Source organism: Gorilla gorilla, chromosome 15 (genome assembly GCF_029281585.2).
Source record: "Gorilla gorilla gorilla isolate KB3781 chromosome 15, NHGRI_mGorGor1-v2.1_pri, whole genome shotgun sequence".
Lineage (NCBI taxonomy): Eukaryota > Metazoa > Chordata > Mammalia > Primates > Hominidae > Gorilla > Gorilla gorilla.
The window spans coordinates 89,953,502-89,972,144 of NC_073239.2; the positions used below are offsets into that span (position 1 = coordinate 89,953,502).

An 18,643-nucleotide genomic window follows, 5' to 3' on the forward strand; every position below is an offset into this window, starting at 1 on the left:
CTTCCCAAAGTGCTGGCATTACAGGCGTGAGCCACTGCGTCCGGCCCATGATTTTTATTTTCTGTGAAAGAGCCAGGAATAACAAGATTCTTCTTAGATTTACACATAAATTTCTCATCTCATGCTTAAAATAACTTTCAAAAGATTTGTTTTTACTTTATTTATTTGACAAAATTTTATATGTTTATCATGCACAACGTTTTGAAATAACATGTTGTGGAATGACTAAATTGAGCTAATTAACACATGGTGTATTACTTTACATACTTATTTTTTGTTGTTGTGAGAACACCCTAGATTTTAAGTGGAGATTTTCTCTTAGTTATTTTCAAGAATATAGTACACTTACTAACTGTATCACCATGTTGCACGACGTGTTTTACCTTTTTTTGGTCTTTTTTTTTTTTTTTCCTTTTTGTGGAGAACGGGGTCTCACTATTTTGCCCAGGCAGATCTGGATCTCCTGGGCTCAATCTGTCCTCCTGCCTGTGCCTCTCTAAGAGCTGGAATTACAGGGGTGAGCCACCGCGCCCAGCTGTTTTTACTTTTAAAGGATTCTTTAATAGCATTGTTCACCTATAAGTTAGTCTGTATTTGTGAAAGGCATTGGTTTTGAGGCTCACCGAACCACATGAACCCGAATGGATAACTATCCAGGATTTTATGCTCTTTAAGTCAAAAGCATATTGAGGTGGCCATTTTGTTTTCAGGATAGTCTTTTTTGTAAGTTTATATGGACCAACCTGATACCACATTCCTTTTGAAAATAAGATAGTATTTATCAGTATTTCACTTTCATTTGTCCTATATTTCCACTTATGTTAATTATGAGTAAGGATACTTAATTGTGTGGCATGTTGTTGATAGAGAATGCAGTCATGTAAAATCAGTGTGGTTTTTCTTTTCTTAGGGACCCCAATGATTCCTGTACCAATGAGCATTATGGCTCCTGCTCCAACTGTAAGTATAACTTAAAGGAGGAATAATGAGTTATGGTAGTGCTAGTGCTTTTAAGCTGAACAGCATGATAAACTTAGATAAATTATGAGTATTTAAAAGAATAACAAGGACAGAATGACAGCACCCCTGTAGAGCATATCATTTATTTGAATAAGTATCATTTTCACTTAGGTGTGCATATATGCAGTTGCCCCTGCAATGTGCTCCCTAAGTAGATAATTCTATGATTTTCCTGTTACTCTCTAGACTCTTAATATACGTGTTATTACACATTTAGGACTTTGGCTCTTCATTGCCTTCTCATCTTGGTCCTGGGAGATGGGAGAAGGATGTGACATGTCTGATCTCTTAAAAGAACATAGGAATCCTTGTAAAAATTAAAATTTTGAAATTAAATTTGTGTGGAATACCTTTTATATGTTTCCTCCTACCTTCCTAAGGTATATGGCCTAAGGCATAAATTTTAAATGTTCAAGACATAGGCCAGGATCACCTGAGGCCAGGAGTTCAAGACTAGCCTGGCCAACATGGTGAAACCCTGTCTCTACTAAAAATACAAAAAATTATCTAGGCTTGGTGGTGTGCGCCTGTAATCTCAGCTACTCGGGAGGCCGAGGCAGGAGAGTCCCTTGAACCCAGGAGGCGGAGGTTGCAGTGAGCCGAGATTATGCCACTGCACTCCAGCCTGGGCGACAGAGCGAAATTCCGTTTCAGAAAATAAAAGTAAAAATTATGTCTTAAACATAACAAAGTTTTCTTGGTTATTTTTGTTTCTTTTTTAAGAAGAAAGGTAATCTAATAGTAGAAGTTTACTTGTCACAAATAAGTTTGCATTAATGAAATGTGCTATGCACTTTAGGAGCTTTAGAAGTATACAAGCATGCAGAGCTTAAATAATGTGCTATATATATTTATTTAATCCTGATGTTTTTAGCCTAATGTTAATTGTGGTAGGAAATTTAATTGCTGGATCCATTTTTATTTTGTTTCTTCACCTTAGGTCTTAGTACCCACTGTGTCTATGGTTGGAAAGCATTTGGGCGCAAGAAAGGATCATCCAGGCTTAAAGGCTAAAGAAAATGATGAAAATTGTGGTCCTACTACTACTGTTTTTGTTGGCAACATTTCCGAGAAAGCTTCAGACATGCTCATAAGACAACTCTTAGCTGTAAGTTAAACTGTTTATTTTTCATTAAAAATTTTTTTGTCATTCTACATTTCAAACTTAAGCAGAAAGAAGACTTTCAGTGATTGCTTTTTATTTTAAAAAATTTCAATCCTGCAGCAAAGGTGAAAAAGTACGGTGAACACATTTGTATTCTTTTCCTAGATTCACCAATGAACATGTTTAGATATTTTATGTGCACATGTGTACCACACACACTTTTTTCTTGGATAATTTGAAAGTAAATTGTGACATGACATTTCACCTGTGAATCCTTCATTTATCTCCTAAGAGCAAGGACATTCTGCGACATAATCACAATACCACTATCACACATGAGATTTGGCCGGGTGCAGTGGCTTTTGCCTGTAGTTGTAATCCTAGTCCTTTGCGAGGCTGAGGCAGGAGGATCTCTTGAAGCTAGGAGTTCGAGACCAGCCTGGGCAACATATCGAGACACATCTTTACAAAAAATTAAAAAATAATAGGGCCAGATGCAGTGGCTCATGCCTGTAATCCCAGCACTTCAGGAGGCCGAGGTGGGTGGATCATTTGTGGTCAGGAGTTCGAGACCAGCCTGACCAACATGGTGAGAACCCGTCTCTACAAAAAATACAAAAATTAGCCAGGCATGGTGGCGTGTGCCTGTAATCCCAGCTACTCGGGTGGCTGAAGCAGGAGAATCCCTTGAACCTGTGAGATGGAGGCTGCAGTGAGCTGAGGTCGTGCTACTGCACTCCACCCTGGGCGACAGAGCGAGACTCCATCTCAAAAAAATAATGACAGGAATTAAAAAATAAAAATAAAAAAAAAGCCAGGTGTGGTGATGCACGCCTGTAGTCCTAGCTGTTCAGAATCTGAGGTAGGAGAATTGCTTGAGTCTAGGAGTTGAAGGCTGCAGTGAGCTATGATCTTGTAATTGCACTCCAGCCCGAGCAAGAGAGTCTCTAAAACAAAAAAAAATATAAAATTGATATAATATTGTTAACTAATGCACATGTAGTTTATATTTAATTTTCCCAGTAATGGCCATAATATTAATAGTTGTTTTATTTTTCATCCATGATCCAATGAAAGATTTTTATTTACTTTTGAGACAGATTTGCTCTGTCACACAGGCTGAATGAAGTGGTGACATCTTGGCTCACTGCAAACTCTGCCTCCTGTATTTAAGTGATTCTCATGCCTCAGCCTCCCTAGTAGCTGGGATTACAGGCGCGTGCCGTGACACCTGGCTCATTTTTGTGTTTTTTTAGAGACAAGGTTTCATCATGTTATACAGACTTGTCTTGAACTCCTGGCCTCAAGCAAACTGCCTGCTTTGGCTTTCCAAAGTGTTGAGATTACATGCGTGGGCCACCACACCTGGCCTGGGTTAATATTTTGAGACTGTGAGTCCTTTTCCCCAGTGACCTTAAACAATGATTTTAGCATCCAATGATGATTGACTGATTCCTTTTAAAGTTTTATTCTGAGCTTGAATAGTAATAAGTTGTTTAAATTTGGTAAACTTGTTGATTCACTTTTTTTACCTTTTTAAGATTTTATCTTGATGATACATGTACATTGTTAAGTGAAATAATGCTGAATGATTGTATAATAAAATAAGGCCAGGTGCGGTGTCTCACACCTGTAATCCTGGCACTTTGGGGGGCCAAGGTGAGTGGATCACTTGAGGTCAGGAGTTTGAGACCAGCCTGATAAACATGGTGAAACCCCGTCTCTACTAAAAATACAAAAATTAACCAGGCGTGGTTGTTGGTGCCTGCAATCCCAACTACGTGGGAGGCTGAGGCAGGAGAATCATTTGAACCTGGGAGGCGGAGCTTGCAGTGAGTTGAGATGGCGCCACTGCACTCCAGCCTGGGTGACAATGTTAGACTTTGTCTCACACACAAAAAAAGGAGTTTGGAAGAATGACTATATTCTGCACTGAGAGGATCTGCAAAGATGTCATTCTTTGTCTGTATCCCAGAATCTTGTGTAGGTTCTCTGTAAGGACGGGGCCAGGGTTATCTCAACCTGTGGTTCACCTCATGAGTAGTTCAGTATGAGTCCTGCAATCTTGTCATCCTCTGGAAATATTGTTGCCTGCTCTCCTTATGCCCCTCTGAGATGCTGGGCAATTACTTTACATCATTCATGATTCTTGTTCCTCAACTATTCATATTTAAGAAATTCCTGTTCTTTTAGAAGACTGGATCTCCTGGGCACTCTGTAAGTTTTAATTAACTGGTTTGAGGATGTTTTGGGTTTCTCAGTTTTGTTTTCTTCTTTTATTTCCATGGGATTTTTGGTAATTTCAGTCTGAAGCCTGACTCCATTTTTATTCTTGAGTTTTCTCCTGGGCTTCTTTTCACTGTAGCCACAAGGCCTAATCTGGGGTCTGCAGAGAACTAGCACTTACTCTGCTCTAATGGAATTCAGGAAAGTCAGAAGGTACTGGAGTATAGAAATGTATTTGCTCCTGTCTGCTTCTGGAAGTCTCTGTTTTGCTATGTTATTACTGCTAATGTTTTCTCCCTAGGTTTATGTGAAAAGATTCTCATCACAAATTCTCATAGAAGTGCCGTTTCTGAGTCTTAGGGCATGCTTATCTGCAGCTTTACAAGATAATTCCACACCAATTTATTTATATTTACTGCAGCAGTGTCATGTCCGAGTTTCTATTCTTACACATCTTTTTTTATTTTATTTTTTTTTTTTTTTGAGATGGAGTCTTGCTCTGTCGCCCAGGCTATAGTGCAGTGGCACCATCTCGGCTCACTGCAAGCTCTGCCTCCTGGGTTCATGCCATTCTCCTGCCTCATCTTCCCAAGTAGCTGGGACTACAGGCGCCCACCACCATGCCCGGCTAATTTTTTGTATTTTTAGTAGAGACAAGGTTTCACCATGTTAGCCAGGATGGTCTCGATCTCCTGACCTCGTGATCTGCTCGCCTCGGCCTCCCAAAGTGCTGGGATTACAGGCGTGAGCCACCGCGCCCGGCCCTCTTTTTTTTTATTTTTTATTTTTTATTGATCATTCTTGGGTGTTTCTCGCAGAGGGGGATTTGGCAGGGTCATGGGACAATAGTGGAAGGAAGGTCAGCAGATAAACAAGTGAACAAAGGTCTCTGGTTTTCCTAGGCAGAGTGTTTGTGTCCCTGGGTACTTGAGATTAGGGAGTGGTGATGACTCTTAACGAGCATGCTGCCTTCAAGCATCTGTTTAACAAAGCACATCTTGCACCGCCCTTAATCCATTTAACCCTGAGTGGACACAGCACATGTTTCAGAGAGCACAGGGTTGGGGGTAAGGTCATAGATAACAGGATCCCAAGGCAGAAGAATTTTTCTTAGTACAGAACAAAATGAAAAGTCTCCCATGTCTGCCTCCCCCTACACAGACACAGCAATCATCCGATTTCTCAATCTTTTCCCCACCTTTCCCCCCTTTCTATTCCACAAAACCGCCATTGTCATCATGGCCCGTTCTCAATGAGCTGTTGGGTACACCTCCCAGACAGGGTGGTGGCCGGGCAGAGGGGCTCCTCACTTCCCAGCAGGGGCGGCCGGGCAGAGGCGCCCCTCACCTCCCGGACGGGGCGGCTGGCCGGGCGGGGGGCTGACCCCCCCACCTCCCTCCCGGTCGGGGCGGCTGGCCGGGCGGGGGGGCTGACCCCCCCACCTCCCTCCCGGACGGGGCGGCTGGCCGGCGCCCGGCCCTCTTACACATCTTTTTTAACAATTGGTGTTTATTTAGACTTTTACATTGTGTTGTGAAATACCTTATTCCTATTTCAATATGCCTTTTTACTGTTCTTCATAATTTTGATATTATCTGTTGACATGTTATGGTAGCTTGAGGCCTAAACTGTTAAAGGCCTCAGTCTCCCTTCCCCAGCTTCCTTACAGGTGTTACAAGATGGCGAACTTGTTAATAAGTATTATTATGTAAATAGTTTTAGCAGAACTAGGTTATGTGCTATGATTGTATTTTCTTTCTTTTGTTTTGTTTTCTTTCTTTCTTTTTTTTTTGAGATGGAGTCTCACTCTGTTATCCAGGCTGGAGTGCAGTGGCGTGATCTCAGCTCACTGCAACCTCGCCATCCGGGGTTCGGGCGATTCTCCTGCCTTAGCCTCCCGAGTAGCTGGGATTATGGATGCCTGCTACCACACCTGGCTAATTTTTGTATTTTCAGTAGAGACGGGGTTTCACCAGGTTTGCCAGGCTGGTCTGGTACTCCTGACCTCCAGTGATCTCCCTGCCTCAGCCTCCCAAAGTGCTGGGATTACATGCGTGAGCCACTGTGCCTAGTCCATTTTCTTATTTTAATTTTTTATTTTTTATCTTTGAGACAGAGTCTCGCTCTGTTGCCCAGGCTGGAGTGCAGTGGCACGATCTCAGCTCACTGCAACCTCCGCCTCCCGGGTCAGTGATTCTTCTGCCTCAGCCTCCCAAGTAGCTGGGATTTCAGGCACCCGCCACCACGTCCGGCTAATTTTTGTATTTTTAGTGGAGATGGGGTTTTACCATGTTGGCCAGACTGGTCTCGAACTTTTGACCTCAAGTGATCCACCCACCTTGGCTTCCCAAAGTGTGGGGATTCTTTTCCCTTCTTTTTCCCTTCTTTTCTAGAGCTCCTCCTGTCAGGTCCCTTTGTTCGTCTCATGTGTTCTGGTTCCTCTAAGTCTACTTTTATCCTTGGATTTTTTTCTGTCTTTTCTAGTATTCCCCTTATTGCTGTTCTGTGTTGGGTGGTTTGGATCCTATATCTTGCTTGTGCCGACACATAGTAGTTCCTGTTATATTGGGATGATACATCCTCTGTATATGATGTACATGGTATATATGGGTATGTGGTTGGTAACTTTTCTGAATCTAAATCTGAAGCGCTTTTTATTTCATGTGGTCAGTAGTTTACCGGGATATAGAATTCTGTGATGAAGCTTATCTTCCTCACATTGAAGGTGCTGCCTTATCGTGTTATAGCATCTAATGATGGTTTTCAGAAGTCCCGCATCATTCTGAATGCTCTTTGTGTGTGAACTGTTTTTCCCTGGAATGCCTCTCCTAGTGAGGATTTGACTGATTGGAGGTTTTAGTTCCTAATTATGTGAAATTCTTCGAATGTTTATTTGATTTTCTTATTTTTCTTATATCATTGTGTTGGTCACTTACTTGGTGGGCCATTTCGTTCTGGAGACTTTTTTCAGGAGAAATTTTTGAGCTATTTGAGAATTCTTTTTACTTTCTTCAGGAACTCTGTTTGGATGTTGAGCTTCCAGGTTTGACCTATGTGTTTTTGACTTCCTATTTTCCATCTGTTACTATTTTGCACGGGTTCTTGGGATTTGTCCTTAACTTTACCTTCCAGACTTCCATTGAAATATTTATTTTTAATGCCATGTTTCAAGTTTCCATTAGTTTTCTCTTGTTCTCTGAAGATTTCTCACCTACACCCTCCGACCCTCTTTTTTTTAACTGGATGGAACTTTATTTTATTTTTCTTTTTTGAGACATTCTCATTCTGTTGCTCAGACTGGAGCATAGTGGCATGATTACAGCTCACTGCAGCCTCGATTTCCTGGGCTCTAGCCATCCATCCGTCTCATCCTCCTGAGTAGCTGGGACCACTGGTGTGTGCCACCACGCCCGCCTAGTTTTTTTATTTTTGTAGAGACAGTGTCTCCCTATGTTGCCCAGGCTGGTCTTGAACTCCTGGGCTCAAGCAATCCTTCCACATCAGCCTCCCAAAGTGTTGGGATTATAGACGTGAGCTACACCTGGCTGCTTTTATTTTTAAAGTATAACAGTGTCCTACCGTTCAGATAACCTGCCCTCCTTCACATTTTGGAATATTTCTCTTTATTTTTACAGAAAGCTGTTTTTGTTTATAGTTAAAGTCTTGCTGTGTATCTGCATTTTCTTTTCCCAAGTTATTTTTGCATACCGTATCAAGCGTTTTCCCATGTAAATGGGATGGCTGGGCGCAGTGGCTCGTGCCTGTAATCCCAGCACTTTGAGAGGCTGAGGCAGGCAGATCACGAGGTCAGGAGTTCAAGACCAGCCTGGCTAATATGGTGAAACCCCGTCTCTACTAAAAATAAATTAAAAAAAAAAACACAAAAAACAATTAGCCAGGCGTGGTGGTGCCTGCATGTAGTCTCAGCTACTTAGGCTGAGGCAGAAGAATCGCTTGAATCTGGGAGGCAGAGGTTGCAGTGACCCAAGATCACGCCACTGCACTCCAGCCTGGGTGACAGAGCGAGACTCCGTCTCAAAAGAAAAAAAAAATCCTTTATGAATACATACATATTGTTTCAAAACATTTCTTTATAGATTCATAATATTTACTTAAATTTATTATAGTTTGTTTTAACCATTCTAATTTTAGGCATTTAGGTTTACGTGTTTATTTTGTTAGGATAAGTAGTGATGCGAAACTTTTAATAAAAGCTAAACAATGTTCTGCAAATGAGGAATCAGTAGGAATTTATATTTTTCTTTAAATGATTTGTTGTTCATTTCTTTCATGTGATAAGTTTGTGGGAATTGCAAAAATTTTCGCAAATGTAGTTGCTGGTTTTTTATTTTATGTTTTTTATCCCTAGTAGAAATAGAATTTTGCTTTTAGTTACATTAAAAATTATTTTGTTAAATGGTAGCAATCTTTTTGTTTTGTTTTCTTTTTAAGAAATGTGGTTTGGTTTTGAGCTGGAAGAGAGTACAAGGTGCTTCCGGAAAGCTTCAAGGTATGTCATTTTTTTCCTTATTTGCTGAAATCACTTTAACTAACCTGTGTGCTTAATCACTTTGCATGACTTAACTCTCATTGTCTTTATCAGTAAGACTTATTTTATTAGCAGTCTTTGTCCTCTTTTTTATTGAAATAGGGTTAAAAGGCAGTTTGGGAAAATATTGGCTGAGAATTGAGATCAGAAGGAGGAAAAAGGTGTAAGAGGAAAGGAAAAAATTAAAATTGCTCAATTTAACTGGTTTCTTGTTCTTTCAAAAGTCTCTTTTGTCTCAAGAAATGACTGCATGATCAAAATGGAACAATTAGTGTTAGTAAGGGAGAAGAAGAGACAATCATGGCCTGTTAACTTTTTTTTTTTTTTGAGACCTAGTCTCACTGTGTCACCCAGGCTGGAGTGCAGTGGCGTGATCTTGGCTCACTGCAACCTCTGCCTCCTGGGTTGGAGCAGTTCTCCTGCTTCAGCCTCCTGAGTAGCTGGGATTACAGGCATGTGCCACCATGCCCGGCTAATTTTTTATTTTTAGTAGAGATGGGGTTTCTCCATGTTGGCCAGGCTGGTCCCGAGCTGCTGACCTTATGATCCGCCCACCTCAGCCTCCCAAAGTACTGAGATTATAGGCACGAGCCACTGCTCCTGGCCGCTATTTTTTTTTTTTTGGTGTTTTTATTCTAGCACCTTATAGCAAGAATACTATAAAGGTAGTATTCTTCCATCAGGGAACACATGTGAGATTGTCTTTTTTGTATGTGTAATAGCATCAGTGTTGCCAGTGCCTAGATTGATTAATTCATTAGGAAATAATTCATCAGTAGTCTTTTTTCTTTTTTTTGAGACAGAGTCTCGTTATGTTGCCAGGCTGGAGTGCAGTGGCACAATCTTGGCTCACTGCAATCTCCAACTCCCTGATTCAAACGATTCTCCAGCCTCAGCCTCCCGAGTAGCTAGGATTACAAGCATGTACCACCCCACCCAGCTAATTTTTGTACTTTTAGTAGAGACAGGGTTTCACCTTGTTGGCCAGGAGGGTCTCAATCTCCTGATCTCGTGATCTGCCCGCCTTGGCCTCCCAAAGTGCTGGGATTACAGACGTGAGCCACCGCGCCCGGCCTCATCAGTAGTCTGTTTTGAAGAATTCTGTCATTCTTTTATTGAGGAACAAATCTTTTTCATGTATTAGTAGAATGCTTCTCTATGGAGAAAGTTGCCCCTGCATCTACTGTTTGGTAACTTAGAGGCATTTTTGTTGTTCTTGAGATGGAGTTTTTCGCTCTTGTTGCCCAGACTGGAGTGCGATGGCACCATCTCAGCTCGCTGCAACCTCCGCCTCCTGGGTTCAAGTGGTTCTCTTGCCTCAGCCTCCTGAGTAGCCGGGATTACAGGCGCCCACCACCACGCCTGGCTAATTTTTTGATTTTTTTAGTAGAGGCGGGATTTTGCCCTGGTTGCCAGGCAAGTCTTGAACACGTGACTTCAGGTGATCCACCCACCTCAGTCTCCCAAAGTACTGGGATTACAGGCTTGAGCCACCATGCCTGGCATAGAGGCATATTTAATACAGAACAGGCAGGATAGATGCACTGGCTTTCTTTCTTAAAACAATGAGTTGCTATCCTCAGCATTCTCTAGCAGTGACTGATTTTCTTTATTCTTTTGAATTATTGTGAACTTAGGAATTGAAGCATATTTAGTGTTATTGTATTTAATATGGATTCATTGTAGTTATTATCACCATTAAAGCTTAACTTAAATTGTCTCTGCACTTTACATCTCCAGTGGTTTTGACATGACCCTGAACACCTTTGACAGCTGCTTTGTTATCTGGTATGACAATTTGTTCTAAGGTCATCTAGTATAATAGGTTTTCGGCCCCAGACTTAGAACCAGCCATTTCTCCAGGGGAAATTGTTTTGAAGATCACGATCTGGACACTAGGTGCACTCATATTAACAGTGGTTTGGGATGGGCGTGGTGGCTCGAGCTTGTAATCCCAGCACTTTGGGAGGCTGAGGCAGGCGGGTCAAGAGATCAAGACCATCCTGGCCAACATGGTGAAACCCTGTCTCTACTAAAAATACAGAAATTAGCTGAGTGTGGTGGTGCGCACCTTTAGTCTGAGCTACTCAGGAGGCTGAGGCAGGAGAATCGCTTCAACCCGGGAGGCAGAGTTTGCAGTGAGCCGAGATCGCACCACTACACTCCAGCCTGGCGACAGAGCAAGACTCCGTCTAAAAAAAAAAAAAAAAACAAAAAACAAAAAACAGTGGTTTGGTGTTTGCTTTTAGGTTTTTCCAGTGTATACTAATTCAGATTCAGGACTGAAAGGTTTTTATTTAACCTGTTTTGTCATATATTTGTATCTCCTTTTTCCCCACACTGAGGTCCCTGAGTTTCAAGGCCATTGGGGATGATAAACTATTAATTACTGAGTTGCTTTATCTCGCATTGCACATGTAACAGTTTCACACTAACAACATTGACACTATCATCAGCAATATGATCATTTAAAATTACTTTTCTTTTTTTTTTTGAGACAGGGTCTCTGTCTGTTGCCCAGGCTGGAGTGCAGTGGGGCAATCTCAGCTTACTGCAACTTCTGCCTCCCGGGTTCAAGCAATTCTCCTTCCTTAGCCTCCCTAGTAGCTGGGACTACAGGCATGTGCTACCACACCCAGCTAGTTTTTGTATTTTTAGTAGAGAGAGGGTTTCACCATGTTGGCCAGGCTGGTCTGGAACTCCTGATCTCAGGTGATCTGCCTGCCTCTGCCTCCCAGAGTGCTGGGATTACAGGCATGAGCCACTGCGCCCGGCCTAAAGGTACTTTTTTGAGGGGCATATCTGTTTGTCTTTATGGTATATCACACTGAAAATGTTATAGTCAAATTTACTATTTTAATATCAGTAGTTTTTTTCTATTTCCTGTCATTATATACATATTTAGATTTATTTGATTTTATTTTCAATTTGTTGGTTGCTCTTAGATTTAATTTTGTTTTAATATCTCTGTTAAAGTCATCTTAATAGTGAGATTGACTAGTTATAAAAGGAAATAGATATAAGTAAAATAGACTAGACTGGTAACTAGGATACAAGATCACTAATTCTGTAATTTAACATCTCAGAATTGAAAAGTGCATTGTTTGTGTTCCTGCAGTCTGTTCTTTCCTGTGGCTGTTTGGAAGTCTAGATAGGGTGAATTTATGAAATAATTGACTCCTTTTTTTTTTTTTTTTTTTTCTGAGACGGAGTCTCGCTCTTTCGCCCAGGCTGGACTGCAGTGGTGCTATCTCGGCTCACTGCAACCTCCGCCTCCTGGGTTCACGCCATACTCCTGCTTCAGCCTCCCGAGTAGCTGGGACTACAGGCGTCCGCCACCGCGCCCGGCTAATTTTTTGTATTTTTAATAGAGACGGGGTTTCACTGTGTTGGCCAGAATGGTCTCGATCTCCTGACCTCGTGATCCACCCGCCTCGGCCTCCCAAAGTGCTGGGGTTATAGGCATGAGCCACCGCGCCCGGCCAATTGACTCCTTTTAATCATGAATTTCACTGACTCTGCTAAATATTTTATTAGAGCTTCTAATGAGTAGCAGTTTGTCTGATTTGAATTTTTCTTCCTCTCTGTTTTTCCCTTTTTTTCCCCTTTGGTTGTTTGAGGGTACTAAAAGTGAAATGGTTATCAAAGGGAATTGGTGGACAGGGGTGGAATTATGAATTGAGTGGTCTTTGTATTAAAACATTTGGACTCTAGTGATTCTACTTTTCCATAATTTTTTTTCTTTTGTAAGTGAATTGGTATTTCAGTAATTGTTTTCATCCATTGCTAGCCTTCGGATTCTGTGAGTACAAGGAGCCAGAATCTACCCTCCGTGCACTCAGATTATTACATGACCTGCAAATTGGAGAGAAAAAGCTACTCGTTAAAGTTGATGCAAAGACAAAAGCACAGCTGGATGAATGGAAAGCAAAGAAGAAAGCTTCTAATGGGGTATGTTTTCTGTCGTGTTATCTTTTCTAGGCCAGACTGTGCTATTTCAGTGTAATGCTTCTCATTATAAATGAATCTAATATGGGGCTTCAAAAGATCATCATGTATGTGCTTGTGGCTTAATGTAGGAGGGTATTTTATAGTTTGTAGTTATTTTAAGTCTTATCTGCCCATAGTGGGTGGATGACTGTTGGTTTGCTTGTTCCAGGTTGGGATGAAAGTAGTAAGGGAGGCTGGACAAGGTTAACTTGCCAGAGAAAGCACTGGTACAGACTATTCCAAACAGAGCTAATTCATTAAGGCAGCTTTGTAAGTAAGTACAAAATATATTTCAACCTACACAATTTTTATTAGTTTCCCTCTCTTTTAGAAATACACCGACTCTAAAATGAATGAAAGTCTGATTACTTGCCTTAGCTTGGGGGCTTTATCCAAGCTCTACTAAGTGAAGCTAAAATAAACGACATTGTTGTATATTGTATTTTAATGTATACATTATTACCTCCTCAGCAAAGTGAAACATAGCTAAAACTTGAGTATATGTTTCCTTCATTTCTCTTCTTAGTTCCTTTTTGGCATCTCATGCTGAACAAATCCAAAATAGATTTATTAATGCCTTCCCCCAACACAAACAAAACCAGAAGAGTCTTTCGCTGTCTTCAAATTTTTATTATCTTCAAAATAGAAATCGCTTTTTGCTGGGCACGGTGGCTCACGCCTGTAATCCCAGCACTTTGGGAGGCAGAGGCGGGCAGATCACCTGAGGTCAGGAGTTCGAGAGCAGCCTGGCCAACGTGGCGAAACCCTGTCTCTACTAAAAATACAAAAAATTAGCCCAGCGTTGTGGTGGGTGCCTGTAATCCCAGCAACTCAGAGGCTGAGGCAGGAGAATCGCTTGAACTGCAGAGGCGGAGGTTGCAGTGAGCCGGGATCTAGCCATTGTACTCCAGCCTGGGCAACTAGAGTGAAACTCTGTCTCCCTGCCGCCAAAAAAGAAAAAAGAAATACCTTTCACGTTCCCTCCAAGTTCTTTGTTAAAAAAAATAAAAACCAAACCCAAAAAACTCACAAAATGAAGCAAAGTATAAATAATCAATTAAATACCACCTGTAATCCCATCATCATAAGCAACACTGTAGGCAGTTTGGATGTATGTTCTTCCAGACATTTTTCTGTGTATGAATGTGGTTCATTTGTTTTTTGTTTTTTGTTTTTTTTTTGAGACAGAGTCTCTCTGTCGTTCAGGCTAGAGTGCAGTGGTGCGATCTTGGCTCACTGCAACCTCTGCCTCCCGTGTTCAGGTGATTCTCCTGCCTCAGCCTCCTGAGTAGCTGGGATTACAGGCATCCACCACTACGTTCAGCAAATTTTTGTATTTTTAGTAGAGATGGGGTTTCATCATGTTGGCCAGGCTGGTCTCGAACTCCTGACTTCAGGTAATCTGTTCTCCTTGGCCTCCCAAAGTGCTGGGATTACAGGTGTGAGCCACCACACCTGGCCAAATGTAGGGTTTTGTTTGTTTGTTTGAAATGGAGTCTCCCTCTCTTGCCCAGGCTGGAGTGCAGTGGTGCTACCTTAGCTCACTGCAACCTCCACCTCCCAGGTTCAAGCGATTCTCCCTCCTCAGCCTCCCAAGTAGCTGGGATTACAGGTGTCTGCCACCAGGCTTGGCTACTTTTTGTATTTTCACTATGTAAGTGAGGCTGGTCTTGAACTCCTCACCTTAGGTGATCTGCCTGCCTCAGCCTCCCAAAGTGCTGGGATTACGTGTGAGCCACTCCACCCGGTCAGCATTGCCTGTATTTCTAAAACATAAGTATAATTTTATGAAACTCTTGCTTATATTATGTGAGACCCATCCTTAATGGTTTTGGATTTCTTACAGAAAAAAGTACCCCCCCTCTTTTTTTCTGATGCAGTCTCGCTTTGTTGCCCAGGCTGGAGTGCAGTGGCGAAATCTTGGCTCACTGCAACCTCCACCTCCCGGGTTCAAGCGATTCTCCTGCTTTGGCCTACCAAGTAGCTGAGATTTTAGGCACCCGCCACCACCCCCAGCTAATTTTTATATTTTTAGTAGAGGTGGGATTTCTCCATGTCTTTCAGGCTGGTCTTGAGCTCCTGACCTCAGGTGATCCACCCACCTCGGCCTCTCAAAGTACTGGGATTACAGGCGTGAGCCACCGTGCCCGGCCATAAAGCCCATATTTTCAGGATGACATTCAAGGCTCACTCCAGTCCACGTTTCTAGCTTCCATCTTCCCTCCCCTGCACATACTACTGCATGTACCTCCACAGTCTTCCTTTTTGCTTTGCTGGCATCTCATGTCTTTGTTGCCTATCCAAGCTTCCTGTTGAAATTCTTTCCATACTTATAATTAACATGTCCCTTGATTCATACAGACTTTATCAGCCTACCCTTAGTTTCTCTCAGACAGAATTAAGTCCTCTGTTCCCATATAAAGCAGATCTTTATAGCTGTTTTAGTAGATATTGTTTATATATCTCTCTCTTTCACAGCCCCTTGTAACCCATCTCATTCCCATATTCTCTTTCAACCCCCATCTCTGATTACAAATAGAAAGGGTGATAAGTTTGTGGGCTGTGTCTCTTTCATCTTGTACCTCCACAGCATCTAGGACAGTGTCTTGCCTAAAGCAAGGATGGAATTAACATTTGTTAATAGACGCTTATCTGTCAGTCTTACTATCCTCACCCTGCTTCATAAGGAAGTTATATTTTATTTATATTTTATTTCAAATCAGTAATACTGCCTGTCACATCACTAAAACCTCAAAAAACAGAAATGTTTGAAATAAGAATTTTCAGGTTTGCCTTGTGATAACTGTATACTAACTAGTTGAAAGTATGGATTCAGTATCTTCAAAGTGTTCTGATTTGCTAGGACTCACTGTTTTCTTGTGTTTAATCTTCAGTTTTTGAGGTCATTTAATTTGTAGCATTTGCAAATGTTATACTGAAAAACTCTGAGAATGAAATAAGTCACTATACTACGTATTTTTATAAATAAGGAAGTGCACAATTATGTGACTTCGCATTTCTTGCTTGCTTGCTTTTTTTTGGGGTGGGGACAGAGTGTTGCTCTGTCACCCAGGCTCGAGTGTGGGGTGGTGTGATCTCTGCTTACTGCAACCTCCTATTCCCAGGCTCCAGTGATCCTTCTGCCTCAGCTGGGACTACAGGTATGCACCACCATACTGGCTAGGTTTTATATTTTTTGTTGAGATGAAGTTTCACTGTGTTGTCCAGGCTGGCCTTGAACTCCTGGGCTTAAGTGATCCACCTACTTCAGCCTTCCAAAGTGCTGGGATTACAGGCAGGAGCCACTGTGTCCAGCTTACATTTTTTGTATAATCAACATTAGCCAGAGTAACCACACTTTAGATCTGTTGGTCTTCAGGAAAAGCAATATGTGTCTGGATGTGGTGGCTCACACCTGTAATCCCAGCACTTTGGGAGGCCGAGGTCGGAGGATCACCTGAGGTCAGGAGTTTGAAACCAGCCTGGCCAACATGGTGGAACCCCATCTCTACTAAAAAAGAAATACAAAAATTAGCCGGATGTGGTGGTGCACACCTGTAATCCCAGCTACTTGGGAGGCTGAGACAGGAAAATCACTTAAAACCCGGGAGGCGGAGGTTACAGTTAGCTGAGATTGCGCCACTGCAGTCCAGCCTGGGTGACAGAGTGAGACTCTGTGTCAAAAAAAAAAGCGAAGTTACATGCAATAAAATCACAGAAAAATTATTTTTAATAAAGTGAAATTAAAACAATTGAGAGATATCAGTTATATGATTTATTGTTCCAACTGTTATATGTGTATTTCTGAGTGCCCTTTGGCTTCTTGCCCAGTGGTACTTGAAGTCATAGGATAAACATGGCATATTTTCCTTAAGTGTCAATTTTACTCAACAAATATAGGTTAAAAAAGCATTCTATCTGATGTAAAAAAAGATTTTCAAATAACTTAAGCAAATATTACTATATAGTGGAGTAGATTAGAGATTTGCCATGATTTTTATTTTAAGGGTGGTGGGGGGTGTAGGGAGAGATGAAAGTCGGAGAGTGAGAGATTGGAGGGAGGGAGCAGGGGGAGGGGAGAAGATGGTGGGGGCGAGATGGGTGGCTACTGCCGCCGTGATTTTTCAGTATAAAAATATGACATGGTGATTGTTTTTTATTCTTGGTCGTTGATTAGTTGGAGAAATTTAGAAAGCTGTTAAGTAGAGGGTAGGAGAATGAGACATTGAAAACCCTTTGTGTTGCTTTATTAGGCATTTTCCTCTGAGGCAGAAGAGAAAACAATTAGTTCCTTATTTCTCATTGACTAAAAAGGAAACATGAGTTTGTCTAGGGGAGCAACATATTTTTCATGATCCAGAATTTTTTTTTTAATTTTCTTTTTTTTTTTTTTAATTAAGTTTTAGGGTACATGTTCACCACGTGCAGGTTTGTTACGTATATATACATGTGCCATGTTGGTGTGCTGCACCCATTAACTCGTCATTTAACATTAGGTATACCTCCTAATCCTATCCCTCCCCCCTGCCCCCCAAAATTTTCTTTTTTTATGAGATGGGGTCTCGCTCTGTTGCCCAGGCTGGTGTCGAACTCCTGGGCTCAAGCAGTTCTCCTGCTTCGGCCTCCCAAAGTGCTGGGTTTACAGGCATGAGCCACTGCGCCCAGCCAGATTCAGAATTTTAAGAAGAATTTTGCACATGTGTAAGGTGTCTTGTCAACTTGACTGAACATTTAATTTAGATTTTGCAGAATTTGCAGGTGTAACTTTTTTTCTTTCCATTTCTTATTGACCTCTAGTTGTAAAGTATTCCGTGTGAGGTGGCCATGCTAATTTAGTTCATGTCCTATTGCTTTCTGGCTGTCCAGCAAAAATAGTATAGGAGACAATATATCTGCTTGTATGTCACAAGTCATAGTTATTAACCATATATTCAAGAATGAACACTGACAAGTGCTGGAAACACAGTTATTCTCTGGAAAGAACCTATTTAATAGAGGACAGCTGCTTCAGGTGAACATCTTTGTCTGGAAATTAGCCTGGCTGAGTACATTTTCTCAAAAGAAAGAACTCTGCATTTCCTTAAATTTTTTTAAAAGATTCGTACTTTGGATTCTAGACCTCAGTGCCAAAGAATGAGCCCAGCAGAGCTGTTTAACTTCACAGCTACTAGCTTTACTATTGAAATTTTAATTTCTCTGAAAAGAACCAACTAGGTGGGCTATGTAAACATTACAGATAATCTGTCAGCTTCCTATATGGCTGAATCCTTCACCTTTTGTTTCCCAGTATTACTGAATATGCTTTCTGGTTTCTCCCTCTCTGCCCACCGAAGTCTCACTCTTGTCGCCCAGGCTGGAGTGCAATGGTGTAATCTCGGCTCACTGCAACCTCCGCCTCCAGGGTTCAAGCGATTCTCCTGCCTCAACCTCTTGAGTAGCTGGGAGTACAGGCACCCGCCACCACGCCTGGCTAATTTTTTGTATTTTTAGTAAAGATGGGTTTCGCCATGTTGGCTAGGCTGGTCTCGAACTCTGGGCCTCAGGTGGTCCACCTGCCTCGGCCTCCCAAAGTGTTGGGGTTATAGGTGTGAGTCACCGCACCCGGCCATCTGGTTTCTGAAGTATAAGAAAAAAACAGGAAATCAGAAAATCGTGTATAGTTGATATTCCAGAGATAGAGCTTTAGATGAAACTTGCCAGTCTGTGGAGTGGTCTTTCTAACCTGATCATCTACCATGATCAGGTTTTTTTTT

At 41.7% G+C, this 18,643-nt stretch overlaps 1 protein-coding gene across 3 annotated transcripts in view; it reads left to right on the plus strand.

Moving 5' to 3' along the window:
• RBM25 (RNA binding motif protein 25) overlaps nucleotides 1–18,643 on the plus strand; it is a 65,039-nt gene that overhangs the window by 16,966 nt on the left and 29,430 nt on the right. For all 3 annotated transcript variants that reach the window (XM_004055406.5, XM_055360829.2, XM_055360826.2), the window contains 4 exons: nucleotides 911–960; nucleotides 1,961–2,128; nucleotides 8,804–8,861; nucleotides 12,691–12,851. In XM_004055406.5, coding sequence (XP_004055454.1) covers nucleotides 911–960; nucleotides 1,961–2,128; nucleotides 8,804–8,861; nucleotides 12,691–12,851 — 437 coding nt within the window. The remainder of the gene's footprint in view (nucleotides 1–910; nucleotides 961–1,960; nucleotides 2,129–8,803; nucleotides 8,862–12,690; nucleotides 12,852–18,643) is intronic.